The 18,363-nt window shown below is 38.8% G+C and overlaps 1 protein-coding gene across 5 annotated transcripts in view; it reads left to right on the forward strand.

Annotated features, from left to right (window-relative positions):
• Window positions 1–18,363, forward strand: part of USH1C (USH1 protein network component harmonin) — a 62,113-nt gene that overhangs the window by 35,417 nt on the left and 8,333 nt on the right. For all 5 annotated transcript variants that reach the window (XR_011141342.1, XR_011141344.1, XR_011141345.1 and 2 more), the window contains exons 16-20: window positions 11,937–11,978; window positions 12,296–12,349; window positions 12,721–12,820; window positions 14,249–14,358; window positions 16,718–16,773. Coding sequence is in view for 2 of the 5 variants with exons in the window: in XM_068944909.1 (XP_068801010.1) it covers window positions 11,937–11,978; window positions 12,296–12,349; window positions 12,721–12,820; window positions 14,249–14,358; window positions 16,718–16,773 (362 nt within the window). In the remaining 3 variants the exon portion in view is untranslated. The remainder of the gene's footprint in view (window positions 1–11,936; window positions 11,979–12,295; window positions 12,350–12,720; window positions 12,821–14,248; window positions 14,359–16,717; window positions 16,774–18,363) is intronic.

Genomic DNA, 18,363 nt, shown 5'->3' on the forward strand with positions numbered 1-18,363 from the left:
TGAACAGTTAGGCAGAGTGGTGTGTTACGATTTGCCATTAATTTGTCAGATCTGTTGCAGGCAGATGAGCCAGTAAGGCAAATCTCTGTTCTCTTGCACATAGTTGGCAAGTGGACGCCCTTCTGCTTCTCCTTCTGCCACATCAATGCGGCGGTTTGCCGGTGGCCTGCAGCTTCATACAACAGATCTTGACGATATTAACTTAGATGAAGTTGATAAGCCTAAACCACGTGTGGTGCCACTTCCACCACCAACACCTTCTGTTATTCCAACATCATCAGCTCATCTGCTCTCTGCATCAAATGCTCCACTTTCAAGAGGTCCAGCCCTGTCAGTCTCACCAGCTTCCCAGGTGACCTCATCATCTCTTTGGATGCATGCATCTCTGTGCTCCCCTACCTGGCTTTCCTCCCCTGTTCCATCACTCACTTTATCCACCCATCTATCTGTCACGCACAACGTTAAATGAAGGAATGAGCTGATTTCATTATGTTGCGTGGTAGTCAATGTAGTTCCATAAGTCCAAAACTAGTTTTAATTTTAATTTTTTTTATAATTAGTCCAGTGGATTTTGCTCTTTCCTCACATGTTTTGCCAACCCGCCACATGCAAGGTGTATTAATTAAAAATAAAATTTGGACTTGACTGTTATGACACGTAGCACATCTGCACAATACTTAAAAAGCAGTGGCAGGGTTACTGGTAGTTAAATTTGAGGAGAAAATATCTGTGTAGTGAAAAATCACTATTCTGAAAGTGTTTTAAATGTGTCATCAAATGGTTTTATCAGGTGAAAACAGTGGACAAAGAAAAGTAGCCTTCAAATCAGAAGCTCAGAAACTTAAAATCTTAACGCAGTATAAATTATCAGTAAAGTATTTTTAAGTAAACAAGAGTTGTTAATCTTTTTGCAAATCCAGTGTGTTGGTGTTTTTGTAAATGAAAGAGGATTTGGGGTCTTTTTGGAGAAAACATTCTGACCTTCTTCCTATTACAGTCTCAGTTCAGAAGAGAGTCAAATGTGAGAAATTTTGTGCAAGATCTCATTATTTTAGGTCAGAAAGGTCAGGTGCTTCATCGTACTGATACTTCCTTTTACTAAGGGCTGTAATAGCATTCGCATACTCCAGTTTTTGTGGCAAAAGATTCTTATATTTATTTCAAAAGGCAGAAGAGGATCCCATACAGTCATCTCTTTCCTACACATTTTTCTGCATGGATTGATTGACTGCATTTTTTGGATTTCATTTTTCTGCATGTTTACCTGGGAATAGTGGGCATTGCTTTTGCATGATTTCAGTTGGGGTGGAGAAGGATGGGGTGATCCATCATTTTTTAATGGAAACTGCTAGATTATTTCTGTGTGAATAATTGCGCTAGTGTGAACTATGAATCTTTTCTTGCAAACTTAAGTAGACCTCTGATAGTGCTGCATCAATGTGTTCTATGTTTGAAGTGTCAAGAATATGCTAGATCCACTAAAATGAAATGTCAGTTAGATGTTCTTATTGATGACAAGTTTCCCAAGTAGTTCACAGAATAAAAATAAGTATTTACGTGATACCACACACAAGTGTGCACAACATTAGTATTCAGAGAAATATATTCTACTGCTCATAGAAAATATTCAGATAAAGAAAGGAATATAAGAACTACCATTCTGGATGAGACCCCAAATCTGTTTATTGCGCTGTATGTTTCTGGTAGTTTTCGCTGCCAGGTACATTAGAGAAAATAGGTCAATAAAAAATAAAAAAAGTTGTCACTTCAGTTGTCACTGAAGATAATAAGCAGTGGATATGAGGAAAGAGCTTAAGCTCTTATTAAAATATTAATACTGAGCCAAAGCTGCTTTGTTTATAAGCAAATAACACCATGTTTTCAATGTGGTATCAGACATGGAAGAAATATCAGAAACGGGACAATTTCTCCTTGCTGTTCTTCTTAAGGGTCTAGTTTTACTACCATATATAAACAGAAAAAGTATATTTGCTTGACTTCAACAGTAAAAGATATTGTGTTTATGCCTACCAAAGCTGAAAGCAGTGAAGGCTTATCATTGTTGTCCCGCAAGTGGACTTCTCCACTATTACTCAAACTAGTAAACCTTCTCAGTATTGATAACTTCTTCCCCCAGATTATTTAATTTCAAATTCAATACTAACAAACACCTGATGAAAGGAATGAAATTTCCAGTTATATTCTTGGCAGCTAACTGTGCATGTATCTGGTATAAATTGATCTGTTTCTCAAAATGATGAATATAGTACTAAATCTATTACTGTTTAGGTTGTAAGAAACACCTCCCATGTCGGCAAAGTATCTTCCATGTCAAGCAATCCACTGGTATGTCCTGTATAGTTAATAATGAATGTAGTTTTATGAACTCCCCATGTAATGCTAATGTCAAGGAAATGTCAGGGGCCTGATTATACGTGACCAATTTATTTAAAATTCAGCACTTGTGTTTATACGTGTGGCTTCATCATTGTGTTAGAAGACACCTAATGTCATCTAGTGGAAGTGACTCCTAAAGGTCTGAAGACATCATATTTCAACCTTCAGAAATATAAAGTCCAAGTTTGCATATTGCATGCAGAGTCTGGGTATTTCGGGATGTATATTTTTTTTTCTGGCAAGGCAGATAGAGCTAGGAGCAAAGTATATTTTAAATGTAATGGATGCTAAGAAGCAAACTATTCTAAGAACCATTTGTCTGACCACTGTTTGTACTCGCCGGATATGAGTTTTCCCCACTCTGAGGCACTCTAGAGAAGTCTGTCTCTAAAGTGTGCAACTCTAGGAGAAATCATCCAGTTCCAGTGCAGCTTTAACAGGTTAATATCTGTGAACCTTCAGATTCTTCTGAGATCAGAAAGTTTAACAAGGTACTTTGTGGGGGAAAACAACATTAATTTTTCCACAGGGACTTTCAAAGATCTGGGTCCAAACTTTTTTTTTTAAATATAATTTAGGGGGAAAAAAAGGTGGCTTAGCCAATTTACTGGCACTAATTCAAATAACTTCCAAAGATACAGTTTGTACTATATGAATGATATCTGGAATACATCACAATTCCTGTGAGAAACATCAGCAAGAGTATGCCTGGAGCTTCTGGGGCTGAGTTGGAAACTAAACCCACAGGACTGAGTTCTGAACTCTTTTACTTGAATAAAACTATGCTTGATGTCAGTGGGAGTTTTGACTGAGTAAGAAGTGTAGAATCAGGCTCAGTACATGCTGGATAATTAGCTCTTAAATGCCTCTGGATATCTACTGTACTTTGTGGAGTCAAGGGGAAGTAATTAGCATAACTTACCCTTGCTGACTCAGGGTCAGTTATGTTGAAATACTTTATGTGGAATGCTAGTCATTGCAGTTCTGGTGAATTTCGTCTTAAAAGATCTGTTTAGCCACTGATTGGCTAAAATTTCAGTTCAGGTTCGCTATATTCTTACACTCATATTCCAGCCTTTTTTCTGTAGTTCCTCGTTCAGTTCATTGCCTTTATGGGATTAATGCCAAAAGCAGGGATGAGATTTTTCCATAATCTTACTGGTGGAGGTATTTTAAGGGAAAAAAGCCACTATCTGAATGCAAGAGGAATGTTTTGGTTTGTTAACTTTGTAGGTCAATTAGTTAAAATACTTCTGCAAAGCTTTTGTGCTATTAGTGGTAATAAATTGATGTCGCTAAGTTGGTTATATTGGGTTTTCTTGATGAAATGATGGTTTTGCACAAAATACATGGTGCACTGTAACTTTCTTAAATTAACCTCCATAGCAATTTGCTCCAAGTCCACCTACCCAACGACATCCAGGGGTACCAATAGTTTCTAAACCAGTCATGCTGCATCCTGACCCAAACTTAATGGGCAGGCCAACAATCAAATCAGAGGCCCTGGTAAGCCTTTTAATGTTCTTTTCCGAGTGCTGCAATACTGTGGGATTTGTTCTTGTTGACTTGTCCTCAAAGAATCAGTGCTTATCTTGTCTTCTGCTAACTAAAATTCATGCAGATTTTTCAAGTGATCGCTAATGGTAAGTATGAGAGGATATTTCTTTTGTTTTTCATGATTCAAAAGTCACTCTTAATGACAATTTTTGTACTGGGATGTGTAATTCCAGAGAGGCGTAGAGCCTTAGACTCTGTAGATCTTATTTTTCATTTACTCATGTTGATTTATGTTTCTGTAAATTCTGCATTTGTCAGACTTGAAATAGTAAAAAGTTAATTACAGTGTATTTTTCCTTTGTAAGTAGTCATGAGCATACTTGAAATAAATCTCTAAAGATCTCATTCTTCCATTTCCAAAGAAAAGCTTTCCACTGTTAATATCTTAGCCTCCAATATACTAGTCACGTGGTGTTCCTGCAAAGTTGATTCATGGTCAGATTCTTTTTCTTGTTTTCTTCACATCTGCTTCAAATGTAAATGAAGAAAAAAATCTCAGACCAAATATATTTGGGCCAAGTATTGTAGCACCTTTGCAAACTGCATTATATGACAGATGATGAGCCGTGGCTCTCTGAAAAGAAGGAAATCATTCTAGTCTAATGGGTGATAACTCCCAAATGACAGCCCTGAAAATTTATCTAAGATAATTGATGATCCAGTTAGTAGTATTGGTTCTTGATAGTAACTGTGACTTATGCTGTTACAATTAGAGCTGTGTGTCCATATATGTGTGGACGTGCACACATATATACATTTATATGAGGGAGATAATGTATTGCAAAATGGGAGCAAGTTGTCACATTTAGTCCTGTGTTTTCACGTTTAGTCATGAAATGTGTTATGTTTTTGTTTCACTTATTTATTTACCGTCTTATGTGATATATCACAGTAAATGATGTGCGCTGTATCCCTAGCTATCTTTCATTACTGCAATGGATTTTTTTCTTCATTTTGTGCTTTAATAATTTAGAGGCTTTTGTTCCTTATTTCCCTAATTACAGTTTGAACAGATTCAGATTCTTAGGAATCAGTTTTGCCACAGACATTTTTGTCTCAGAACTTCTCAGAACTTCTCTCAGAACAATCTGTTATGATTGGTTCAAATGATAAAAGAAAACAGCTTTTACAAGATAAGGTTAATCCTGCTTTCTCAAGAGAAGGCAGGTACACGAGATAAAAATAGGTACAAGAACCCTCCAGTGTATTTCCTTCAGCTGTGTGCATGGTGCTTTCATTGTATCATGTTCAGTAATTCAGATTCACCGAGCCGTTTTACGTTCCTTAGACAAGTAATGAAAAGAGTAAAATATATAATCTGCAGTTAATATAATCAGCTCTTGAAAATATTTCATGCAAATATCAAACAGTTTGAAAAACTGAGAATACCTTTATATGTGATTAAGTGGTCCTGGTACAAGCTGAAAATGTTGCTTAGTTTATTGTAACTGACTGCTTACAATTAATTGGAAGAATTGTGAAGCGCTACCTCCATAGGGAAATTTCTCATGATTTGTTATGCATGTATGCACGTTTTCCAAATCACAAGACTGCTAAAATGTTTCAGATGTCAATCATCTTCTTTCCCAAACTTCCTTATGTTAACTGAAAGTTCATGATTTGCGGGGGAGTAATATTCTGATAGGACTTGGAAAAGAAACATTACTCTGGAAGTTGGTTTCGTAGACCTTTTAACTCTTACTTCCTATTATGACTTAATGCAGTAAAGATTATTCATCCTGGCCACAGACGAAGTCGCGGTAGTATGTGTAGTTAAGACTTGCATGGATACTGAAATAATACAAAGAAGAGGGAGGCAACTTTTAGTAGATAAAAATGAAAATGTCAGTGTGTGATTGAATGGACATATAGGTACCTGCCTCTTTCCAAAAATGTGTAGTAAGAAAAAAAAAAAATAGTAATTTGGTTTCACGTGGAAGTTAAATATGGAGTTTGACCTTGAATGCCTGGGGCCGTTCTAGGTCAAAATCGGTGTGAACTGCATGTCTCTGCTGTATTAGAGAATGAATTGGAATACACTCACAGGAAGGCTATTTAAGTTTTGGCTCAGAGAACAGGAGAGGGTCGCTAAGATTTAGCGGTGGAGTTTTCAGAGGCAAAACTAACATGACTACCAGGCCGTTCTCTCCCAACTATTTCAAACATCCTGTTCTGTGAGTTAAAAGGCTTTGATGCAATTGCTGCTGTTGAAGATTTCCTCCTCAGCTCCTTTGTGATTGGATGCAGCATTTCTGAAAGGAAGATAAATATTTAAGCTTTCCTCTAACTTGCAGAATTTGAGACTTGATTCTGCAGGACTGCAGTCAGGGGATGTGAGACAGGTGTTTAGATCCTATGCAGTAAGATAACTCTGTGATGTTCAGACGTTTCAGTTGTTATTGTCCATAGTTCTGCCAAAAATGTCTATATTCAAAAGGAATTAAATAAGTGTTTTCTCGGGTGAGTAGAGAGGGGTTGAACAGTTGAAGATCTGGCCCGACTTGCCAGAAGTCCTTTGAGACATAAAAATTTAATTCTTACCTAGGTCTTTTTTATTAATTACACTCAGACCACAAATCTTTCAGCTCAGGAATAGGTATATTTTTTTCAAGAAATGGTATGAACATAAGTCCCTCAGATGGAATTAGTAGTGAAACTGGTAGATAGCCATTTATTTTAATGGAAATTTATATTTGGAAATGTAAATACCGTAATTTAGTGTGTAGGAAAATGGTCTTGTTCCATAAGACTCAAACACGTTACCTGATAATGGTTTGGAGAGGAGGCTGGAGAGGTGTGAGGAGTGATTCAGTTTGTTTTTCTTTAGCCCCTTTTAATTAAAAATAATAATCTTTGTTATATATTTTGAGGTTTTATATTTTAAGTGATGTCAAACTACTTTGTAACCATTTTGTTAACGCAGGAAGTTCTTCTGTTAGAGAAAAAAATCAATCACTGAAGTCGAACACAATAAATAAAATCCAGCACTTATTAATCAGTATTCTGAAATTATGGGTAGATATCCAAATTTAAACCAATTGGAGTAGGGCCAATCATAAATAAATAGGTCAATTAAATTCAGTATCAGTTTTTCTTTAAATAGAATGAACCTGCTCTAGTAATTGGTGCTTAGGTAATTGCTTCTTTCAGGATGAGCCCATATATACCTGTCTTCCAGCTTACCCATTTCATGGGGAATTCAGTGTTTTTTAATGGAATTCACGTTTCAATACAGGAAATTACATTATAGGAGAGAAAATCTTAAATGTATGGTGTATGTTTATCATCTGTTTCCAGTATTTTGGAAATTACTGATCTGGCTTTTTGTCTGTGGGTTTGGGTTTTTTTTTTTTTTTCATTTATTTGTTTTCAATAATTTGATCAGAAATGATGCAGCAGAGACCCCAGCACAGTTTTATACAAAATAAGAAAGAGATAGATGAGTTATGGAAAATCCTTTTAAGAAATCTTGTGGTATGGAAATGTGCCTTATTTATGTAGCTCCTCTAGAATTCTTTCCTCTTTTTAGTACCATCTCACTATGTGTGTTCTCCCATTTCAAAATCGCTTAGGGAATGAGCACTAACAAAAGGCTTGATCACACTTGCGTATAAGCGTAACAAAACAATGAGATTATTTGTGATTAGGTGATACTTATTTACTGAGAAAAGTTAACAGCTGGTTTGGAAATTTTCTTTCTTTTGCAGCCACAAGAGATGTTTAAAAGGATGGTGGTTTACAATTCATCATTTAAATCTAACAAAAAACAAGTAAAATAACACTTTTCCTGTTTTGTGTGGTACTTCCTGTTTTGACTGATCATGGATTATAAACTTTTCTTTCTACTTCTGTTGTTCAACTTCTAAAACAGAATGCAGTACAGCCCTAGTGCATGAAAACTGTTAGTCTCTGTAAATTTTCAGTGTGTGCATGTGGCTTCTGCTAGCTTAGACAGATGAAGAATGGGAGAATAGTAAATAGGTCAAGATGAATCTTCTGTAGCTACTTACATGTTTAGTGCAATCTTTATGATAGTTGAACTTTGATCTGATACTGGGCAAGTTTTTTTTTATATTCCTGTTTCTTTTTGTTTGTTTTACTTTCCAGTTGCAATGCTTTCAGTAATAAAATATTCTATTAGTTCAACAACACAGCTATTCTCATACTGTAGTTATTGGTAGGAAATCGGAAGAAGTGAGGATGGAAAACGCCTATTTATATAGCCTTTCTTCCTTATTGTGCAGGATTTTTCTGTCGTAATACTACTTTTATTGTTTTTCTCTGTCAAACTCAAAATAACCATAGTGGTGAAGTTCATCTCTTTCTCTTTGGTTAACTGTTTTGTGGTTTAATAGTTTGTCGCTTAAGGAAATATACCGTGTGTTTAACTTCTCTGCTGCTGTTAAACAAGCCAGGTTCTGTGCAAAACACCTTTACTGGTGGAAGCTATTAGATATATTGCCATCTCACGTGAAAATGTTGCAGCACAATTGCTTGAATTCAGAAGCCCCCCATGTGGATAAAACATGAAAATTAATAGTAACTGTTTTTTTTTCTATTGATCAGTTTCAATCTTTCTTGACACTTAACATGAATCTTTTAATAAAATGGTTTTGTAGATGTTTTTGCCAGACAAGTGAAAATGTTATACGTCAGAAGCAAAATGAAAATGATTTTTGACAACTTTCTAACATAATGTATTCTTATGAAAATTGTGAATTGGGGCCGCTTTACAGGTGCGGTCAAATTAATATGTAAAATGCTGACAAAATGTCAAATATTCATATTTCCATTAGTCCACAGTAGAAATTAGTCTGCTATAATAAATGGAAGAAGAGCTTTAATAGTAAATGTTTTCCATGATGTGAGTGAGGAGAAACCCCCACTTCAGTGGGATTCTTCAAGAATACGAGACTCCATTTATGAAGATGTGGTTCTGCAAACAGGCCCACTGTCAATTTTTGTATCCCTTGAGAAGTCCCATACTTCAGATTGCATGAGCTGGAACTATGTGTCAGAAGGGAAAACTGGATTTGACCCAGATAACAAATGTGGGACTGTTCAGTTGCCACTGAATGTTAATATGTTCTATATGTAAACAGTTATGCTCTTGGCAAATGTGTTTTTTCTGAAAATGCAGTGATATCTGGTCACAGGTTTCTCTTTTAGTTCTTGTTTCTTTGGTTTGTTTATTTTTATCAGGTCTCATTTGCTGTTGATTACTGATGCTAGAAACCTCAGTGGGGAGAGTACCAATGGCTTAGATGCTTTTTTTCATAGTAGCAGCTTTATCTTTTCTTTTTTAATCTTTGTCTAAAAGTCCAAAGATAGTTGTTTTGCTGCAGTCGAATATCTAGTGTTACAGATTCTAGTTATATTCAGTCCTTTGAGTATTATTATAAGTCAAAAAAGAACTAGGGTGGTCTTGACTGTTTCCCCTGAGATATGCTGAGTAGCAGGAGGTAGGATTAGCCTTATGATTTCCACTCAGTATTGATTGGTTCATTAGCCCCTGCTTGGATATGGGGTGTCCTCTCTGCTCTGTGAATTAGTGGTGCCCATTTCTGGGACGACTTATTACAGTTCAGAGGATGTCTTCATTGTATCATGGCCATACTTGTACACTTATTGGATGCAGACTGTATCATTTGTTTGTTTGTAGGCATTTTGTTGTGGTGGGGCTGGGGATTTTTTTCCCCTGTTTAAAAATTATTTTCCCAGGAAAACTTTCTTCAAGGGCACCCTCTTATTTTTTTTTTTTTTTTCATGAGGGCAACCTGGGACAAAGAGTTGAATGACATGCTTTAGATTACATAATGAATTAGTGACTTTGCTGAGGCTAGGATTCTTTGCTCTTAAGTTGTTTGCTCCAAGACCATCGATGCCTACTTCAGCCGTGTTTCCAAAGATCAAATACAGATTCACCTATTCAAAATATCAGTTATTTACCTAGCTGTCACTGTAAAATGTTTGTATTACAATTTTAGTGAAAGCACTCATAATATTAATATACTTTCTAAATGCATGATTTTTTTCCCCCCAAGATGAAATCCTAACCTCGCTAAAGTCAGTGATCAAATTCCCATTGATTTTTTTTGAGTGGCAAAGAGATCACACTACGATTTAGTTCCTCAAAGTTAGTAGTTAACAAATGTGACCCATGCTCGTTTAAAGACTGAACAACTCTCTTGGTGCTCTTCCAAAAAGAAGCTTTTAATACCTTTTTCCCTATGTTAAAAAAAAACTTGTGACAGTAAGCAGAAGTCTTGCAGTTGCGCCCTGAAGACTTAATTCTCTTGAGCCTATGGAAACAGCCAGGCTTTCACCCTTGCAAATATTTCTTCTGTTTGTAGTCACAAAATGAAGACACTATTTGCTTAAGTTGCTCTTCTGATCTCAGAGGGAAGGTGAGGAGGGAGGCAGCCTCCAAGAAAGCTGGAATTCATGCTGTACAAATCAAAGGGCCTGAGTATAATGGTTGCCAGTCCATGCAAGAGGCATCAACACCAGTATTGCACACTCTGTGTGATAAGCATGATGAGATCAATGGGCAGTACTATTCTACCTCTGAAGGTCTGCTGATGCAGTCTGGTGCACTTCAGTAGTGCTTACCCAATATCGGAGATATTGGTGATAAGGCTGAGATCTGGCCCCAAAGAAGCATTCATAGTCGCATAAAAATTATACAGGCAACTGAGAGAGGTCATAAGGGAGGAGACGTTAGTGTTTGCTGCTGCAACTTGGTCTTTTAGCAGCACTTAAAGATACAGGAGGAACCGTAAATTGTGCATCCGACTTACAAGTGGGGAAAAAAAGGTTAGCCGAGTCTGAAACTGGAATAGACTTTGTCAGATGGATCCATTAGGAAAGAGGCTGATAATCAACAGAGATTTCGAGCCTGATGACTGGAACTGTCAGTGAGCATTGAACCCCTGGCCTGAGTCAGGTACTGGCTTGCCTGCTGTGTCAGTGAAGGGTCGCATGCTTCTGCATCATTCCCATTTCCCCAGGTTATGGCAGCCTGAAGCCACGAGAGTGGTGCAGCAGCTGCATTTGGGTGCCTCAGTAAAAATTTCTGTTAGGTCCCAAAGTCCTAACTTTAGCATGCAGAACAAGTGTCAAGTTTTTATAAATCTTCCCACCTCACCCCTACAGTCCACCCAGTAACTGCTAATCCTCCTTAAGAAACCACCACTCAAGCACCACTGATTCCTGATCGCTAATTCATGATATTTTACCTTTGCAGAAAAGTAGCTCATGCTTTTCCCTGCAATGTAGGTCTGACAAGGGTAATGCACTAGGTTTTGAAAGGTTTAAGAAGGTACAGGTCCTCTCAAAACTTAAACCTTGCTCCGCTTATCTGCAATATCATCTTTATTTCAGACGTCCCTTGCCAAAACTTTGCAAGTCCTTCACAAATCCTATGAAAACAAAATCAGTTGTTATCCTACATTCATTTGTGGTACAGAGTCAGCTCAACTCCCTGAAACTCCATGGGAGGGAGGAAAGGGGGAGGTTGGAAAAAGGTACCACAACCCAGACACCATGATGCAGTGTTGCTGATGGAGGCGGATGGGAGCCTGTCACTCCTGTCTGCGTGAAGGTAGTGTCCAACAAGATGATAGGCCCAAGAAAGGTTGCTCAGAAAAGCATAGTAGAATCCGCCCAAAATGATTTCAGAATTTGTTTGCTCTGTCAGGTGCAGAGAGGAACTGCTGAGCCCACAGAGTGGTGAGCCAGTCCTCAGAGTTGCTCCACAGTGCAACCGGCTTAAACTACTGATCTATCATAAGGCTCTGAAATGTCTTCTGACTGTCAGGATGGACTATCTGCTACCTCTCTGTTCTGTTCTCCATTTACAGTCGTCTTTCATAGTTTACAAAGTTGTATGTTTTCTCACTAATAAACGAAACGGAATTTGTATGTTAAGTGTGTGCATGAGCCTGACGTTTTTATAACCAAGCACTGTTTTATTTTCTCAGGGCTTCCAGAAATATGTGGAAGATTTTGACCCATATTCAATGGTAAGGAGAGAATTCAAGTATGTCTTGTTGCTTAATATGAAATATACTGGAAAAACACATCCTTGATTTTGAGGACTGGGAGGAGGGGGTAGGATTGTTGCTTGTTCGTTTGCTTGGGCTTGCTTACTGTTTTTCTAGTCACATTGAAACAGAGTTTCTGTATAGGAAAAGATGATCTGGCGTTCTGGTCACCCTCTAACACTGTTTTGGAGCAGGGAAAGGTCCCCTTTCCCTTGTAAACTGCATGCACCAGCTTAATCATTTTATGCTTCCAACTTTCCAAGGTAGAAGTGACTTACCACGATGTCTTTTCATAGTTTACCCCAGAACAGATTATGGGAAAAGATGTGCGGCTATTACGCATTAAAAAGGTAAATATTTTGTTATTGACTGAAGATGTTTGGAGGGTTCAGGTAAGCACTGCCACTTTCGGTGTGATAGCAGAGTGTGATGTACCCCAATCTTGCAGTATTGGGGTTGTCTTGCAATAAAGGACTAAGAACTTTGGATGAACAAGGCAGAGTACTTCATCATGTTGCTACTGTTTTTAATCTTTTTTTATTATAGTGTAAAAATAATGGTCAATTTCTTTTACTAACTGTTGAATATGTATACTGGAAAAAAGCAAAACTGATTTGTTATGCTTTTCATGTAGAACTCCTATTATTGGGAATAAGGAAATATATAGCCAGTGATGGTAAGAATTATTAACAGCATTTTCTGAACTAAAACTCATTAACAGGAAGGATCACTCGATCTTGCAGTCGAAGGAGGGATTGACTCTCCAGTGGGAAAGATAGTCGTGTCTGCCATCTATGAGGGTGGTGCTGCAGACAAACATGGTGAGTAACTATGGGGGATTTGAATGATGCAGCAATGTGACTCCTTAGGCTGGCTGAGAGTTGTTGGCTGACTTCATAGCTATGGCTACTACTGACAGGCCTACTCAGATAGACCCTGGCTGTTTTGGACAATCTCAGCTATAAGGGCAGCTCAGAGAGAGGACAGTGATGTGAGGGCTGCTTGCATTAATAACTATGCAAACTGTATAAATAGTGTTTAAATAGTCACTGCTGTTGTATTTTTTTTTATGACGGCAGAAGTTTCAGTAACATGACCCAAAAATGTAGAGCTGCTTTCTTAATAAGACTCCTTAATAAGTGCCCACTCTGACATCAAAAAGCTGCCGACTCTGTGAGGTAGTCGATTAATTGAGGAAAGCAGAATCTGGGCTCCATTATCACACATTTCCTAAAAAAAAATAAAAAAAAAAAAAAAAAAAATAGTATTTGTAGGATGTAAATGTGCAAAGCAGTTAACTAGGCCATAGTTACACTACACTGCTTAGTCTTGTTCTCATTGCTGCTTCTAATAGTAATTTGTACTGTAAAACACTTGACCCCACTCCTAAAATCCCACTAAAAGCCAGAGCCTTCTGACTTGAGGCTTAGCTCTCTGGAAGCCATGAGAACATGCAGGCATCCCAGTGCATCCAGGCTTTGTTTTGGAGTGCCCAAACTCTCTCACTTTTTCCCTGAGCACCCTGGTGGTGATCAGGTAGATGGACAGGACAGTATCTCCTTAGCTTGTTGTCTTTGACCTTGACCAGACCTGCAGCTAAGTTCAAGTCGCTCTTTCTGTGAAAACATCTCAGCCACTTGACAGTGCCCTGCTTCTCTCTGACTCTTCCTCCTGTTGTGGACCCTTTTTATAACTGAGGCTGTCCCTTTGTAATCTTTATTCTGCTCTGTTCAAATCCAGTCCCAGTTAGCTGGTTGCGCTTCAGTTCAGAATAGCAAATCAAAATCAATTCTCAGGACTAAACATTACATGTGCTTTTGCAGAGGCATGACAGTCTTGCAAACCCTTGACAAAACCACTTATACATTGAGGTGTTTAAGTAATGCTGCCGTTTTCATTGTAGTAACAGCCTACAATCAGCCAGAACTTATAAGCTGTGTTGATGGGTTACTCAGGCAAACTGCTACTTCAGAAAACCTTATTGAATGAGAATCTTACAGGTCATGATCAATAAGAGAAGACTGGCATGTCACTTCCGTACCTAGAGCTTCCTTTTGCTTTTGCCTGTAGCAAACCTTCTCATCTATGTCAACTTTTAGTGTAAACCTAGGCATCTGGTGAAGCTACTTTTCACTGTAGTATTTAGTACCATGCAGAACTTAGTAGTACATAAATATGAGACAGAGAAGACTGTCTCACAGAAATTATTTTGCTTACTATGGTATGTATGCCTGTTGGTCTTTTACCAGGAGGCATAGTGAAAGGGGATGAAATACTGGCTGTAAATGGCAAGATTTTAGTCGATGATACGCTGGCAGAAGCACAGGCAACTCTAGCAAAAGCTTGGAACGTGGGTGGGGTAAGTACCTGGGCATACTTTTCCACTCTACCTACAATTCTCAGATGATGTATATTTTTGTTTCATGAAATTTTGTTGCATCAATACAAATAAGGTTGTAAAGGCTGAAAGTGTAGATATGCCATGTGCCACTAAACTGAGCTGAAATCAGCAAAAGATATTGGTATATAGCAACTCTGAAAATTATGCTTATAGTTTACTCTGAAAATTGATGATGTTTAGCCATGTGTCAAGAACTGTATTTAAACAGATTACTTTTTGAGTGTTTGTAGTACACTTATCTGTACAATATTTCTTTAATATTGAAAATTATTTGGAAGCTGCTAGGAACTTTATCATAACATTTTAGTTTATCTTATCCTTGAGAAATAATGTACAAATTGGGGACTTTAACCACCCTGATATCTGCTGGAGGAACAACTCAGCAAGGCACAAGCAATCCAGGAGGTTTCTGGAAAGCATTGATGATAACTTTCTGACTCAGGTGATGGAGGAGCCAGTGAGGAGAGGTGTGCTGCTGGACCTTCTACCAGCAAACAACGAAGGGCTGGCTGGAGATGTGAAGGTTGGGGGCAGCCTTGGCTGCAGTGACCATGAGGTGGTGGAGTTCAGGATCCTGTGAGGAGGAAGCAGGGCAATAAGTAGGATCATAAAGCTGGACTTCAGGAGAGCTAATTTTGGCCTCTTCAGGGACCTTATTGGAAGAATGCCATGGGATAGGGCCCTAGAAGGAAGAGGGATCCAAGAGAGGCAGAAGAGGGGTCCGAAAGAGCTGGTTAATATTCAAGGATCACTTCCTCCAAGCTCAAGAACGGTGCCATCCCTATGAGCAAGAAGTCGAGCAAAGAGGGCAGGAGACTTGCACGGATGAACAAGGAGCTCCTGGCAAAACTGGAATAGAACCAGGAAGGGTACAGGAGATAGAAGCAGGGACAGGCCGCTTGGGAGGAATATAGGAATGTTGTCAGAGTATGCAGGGATGTGGTGAGGAAGGCCTAGGCCCATTTGGAGTTAAATCTGGCAAGGGATGTCTGGGACAACAAGAAGGACTTCTTCAAATACATCAGTAACAAAAGGAAGACTAGGGAAAACCTAGGCCAGCCACTGTATGGGGCAGGGGCCCTGGTGACGAAGGATACAGAGAAGGCAGAGTTACTGAATGCTGCCTTTGCTTCAGTCTTCACTGCTAAGGCCAGTCCTCAGGAATCCTGGACCCTGGGGACCAGCAGGAGAAAGCAAGACTTTCCCTTGGAGGAGTAGGATCGGGTTAGGGATCATTTAGGCAAACTTGACACCCACAAATCTGTGGGCCCTGATGGGATGCACCCATGAGTGCTGAGGGAACAGGCGGACGTCACTGTTAGGCCACTCAATCATCTTGGAAAGGTCCTGGAGAACAGGAGAGGTGCCTGAGGACTGGAAGAAAGCCAATGTCACCCCAGCCTTCCAAAAGGGCAAGGAGGAGGAGCCAGGAAACTACAGGCCAGTCAGCCTCACCTAAATCCCTGGAAGGGTGATGGAGCAGCTCATCCTGGGAGCTGTCTGTAAGCACGTGGAGGACAAGAAGGTGATCAGGAGTAGTCAGCCTGGATTCACCAAAGGGAAATCATGCTTGACCAATCTGATAGCCTTCTCTGATAGAATAGCTGGCTGGGGAGATGAGGGCAGAGCAGTGGATGTTGTCTACCTGGCCTTCAGCAAAGCTTCTGACACGTTCTCCCATCACATCCTCCTAGGTAAGCTCAGGAAGCGTGACTAGATGAGCAGACAGTGAGGTGGATTGAGAACTGGCTGAACGGCAGAGCTCAGAAGGTTGTGATCAGGTCACAAAGTCTAGCCTGAGACCTATAGCTAGCAGGGTCCCCCAGGGGTCAGTCCTGGGTCCAGTATTGTTTGACTTACTCATCAGTGTGCTCTAGGTAGCAGCAGGCAGAGTTGGACTAGATGATCTCCAGAGGTCCCTTCCAACCTAAACTGTTCTGTGATTCTGTGAAATAACATTGCACTTCAGCTACATGAGCATTTTCCCTGAAAGAAATGTATTAATCGCTCAACTGGAAAGAAATAATTGCTAAACTGGAAATAATTGTAAATACAGGATGTTTTTTTGAAATTATTATTTTTAGAAGTTATTGTAAAGCCAGTAGATTTTTCTTTAAGGATGCAAATCTAACAGCTGAATGTAAAAACAGCCCTCCTATAGAACTCTTTTTTTAAAGAGATCTTTCTGCTACTCCCTGTGCTTTTCCAGGGTTAGTTTGCCTTTCTGATTCTCTTTCTGATACTCCATGGTGGTACACTAACCACCTCTGACAGCAGTATTTAGCAGCACACATTTGCCTATGCGTTTCCATTGCAGGATTGGATTGACTTAGTCATTGCAGTGTCACCTCCAAAGGAATATGATGATGAAATGTAAGTGCATAAGCTTTCTCTCTCTGAGGATTAAATGGCTAGTAATAATAATCTGTACAGTTTGCCTTTTATCATACCGATAATGTTTAAAATACTAACTGTGGACTACATAACCTTCTGCCTCACATGGTTGCTTAATTAGCTATTGTGCAGTACAGCAGTGGTTCCCAGACTTTGTGAAATGGTGAATCTCAAAATTGATTGTACATGGCCACACACAATCTTATTTTCAGTTTACAGTTTGAGGACTCTTTTGGAGAAATTGCTTATTTCAACTCTGGATCATTTAATGTCCCATAACTTGGGGCAACAAGTGGCTACAAACATTCTTCGTCACATCCGGAGATTTAATTCTGGGTTTTATTATTATTAGTTCATTTAGAAAAAGATAATAACTGCAATATAATAACCAACCTAACTGTAAAATTTTCAAAAAACTAAGTGGTTTGGGTGTCTTGGCAGTTTGTGACATTCACAAAGACTCCTTATTTTAAAGATAATCAGTGTAGGTGTGAAACAGAAGAATCCATGACTTAAAGTTTGATAGATGTATCAAACTGATACAACTTGCTTTCAAAACCAAGACCGTTGTTTTCTAACTTGGCTGGACGTAAAGATTTGAAGATACCCTTACTACCAAGTAAAATGGTAGAGGGAAGTTTTGTAGTCACTGTTAACCCTGTTATTCCTCTTCTATGTAGGGTGCTAGATTATTAGCTGCTGTAAATCGGTATGGTTTTACTGGCTAACACCAACTGAAGATTGCTGTTAAGATTGTGTTTAATACCTGTACATAAGCTAACAAGCAAAGAAATAACTTTCATTATTATTTGTGTTTTCATATTCTGTATATTTAGCCCTACTATTCCCTCATCAGCAGTCAGTCCCAACACACACAGAAAGGTTTTTGAAGGCAGTGCACCCGTGTACAGACAAGGGTATCTCCTGCAGCTGTAGCCACTGCAGTGTTCCCTCATGGTGAATAGCCAGACCTGGGTTAACATGACGGTCCATTGTGAGGCTGCGTTATTTTCCAGCATGTGCTTGCCTGTGCATTGCATGCCACAGTTTGCTTTTGTTCATGGCATGTTGGAGTGTTCTTTGGGCTTTTGCCATGTCTGTCCTAACAAAATTTAAGTATTTATTTTTACGCCTCATAATGTTGCTCAGACGTCCTCCACAGAATTGGTTCATCATCTACCCCGTTACAAATATGCCCTGCCTAGAGAATCTATTTGTTCTTTTTTTCCTTATCTGAGGACCACTGCTGTGGCTTTGTGAATTCATATGTATCTAAGTAACTAGACAATTACTTCATCCATAAGGCCTGTCCAAAGAACAAGTTTCCATTTGTATTATACACAATGTGCCTGTAAACAAATATTCATACCTTTGTTTTTCATTGAAATTGGCTTATATTAATTTCTCACTATGTTCTGGGTTTGTCCCAAAACAATCCTTGTTTCACAAACTCAGTTTACCATGTATGCTTTCTCTGTGTTGTCATTTTTTTGTAAGTACAGTCATAGCTCTCTAGAAAAGACAGGTAAGAGTTCTTGTTGCATGAGGTATTTGTGGTCTTCTCAATTG

Source organism: Struthio camelus, chromosome 5 (genome assembly GCF_040807025.1).
Source record: "Struthio camelus isolate bStrCam1 chromosome 5, bStrCam1.hap1, whole genome shotgun sequence".
Classification (NCBI taxonomy): domain Eukaryota; kingdom Metazoa; phylum Chordata; class Aves; order Struthioniformes; family Struthionidae; genus Struthio; species Struthio camelus.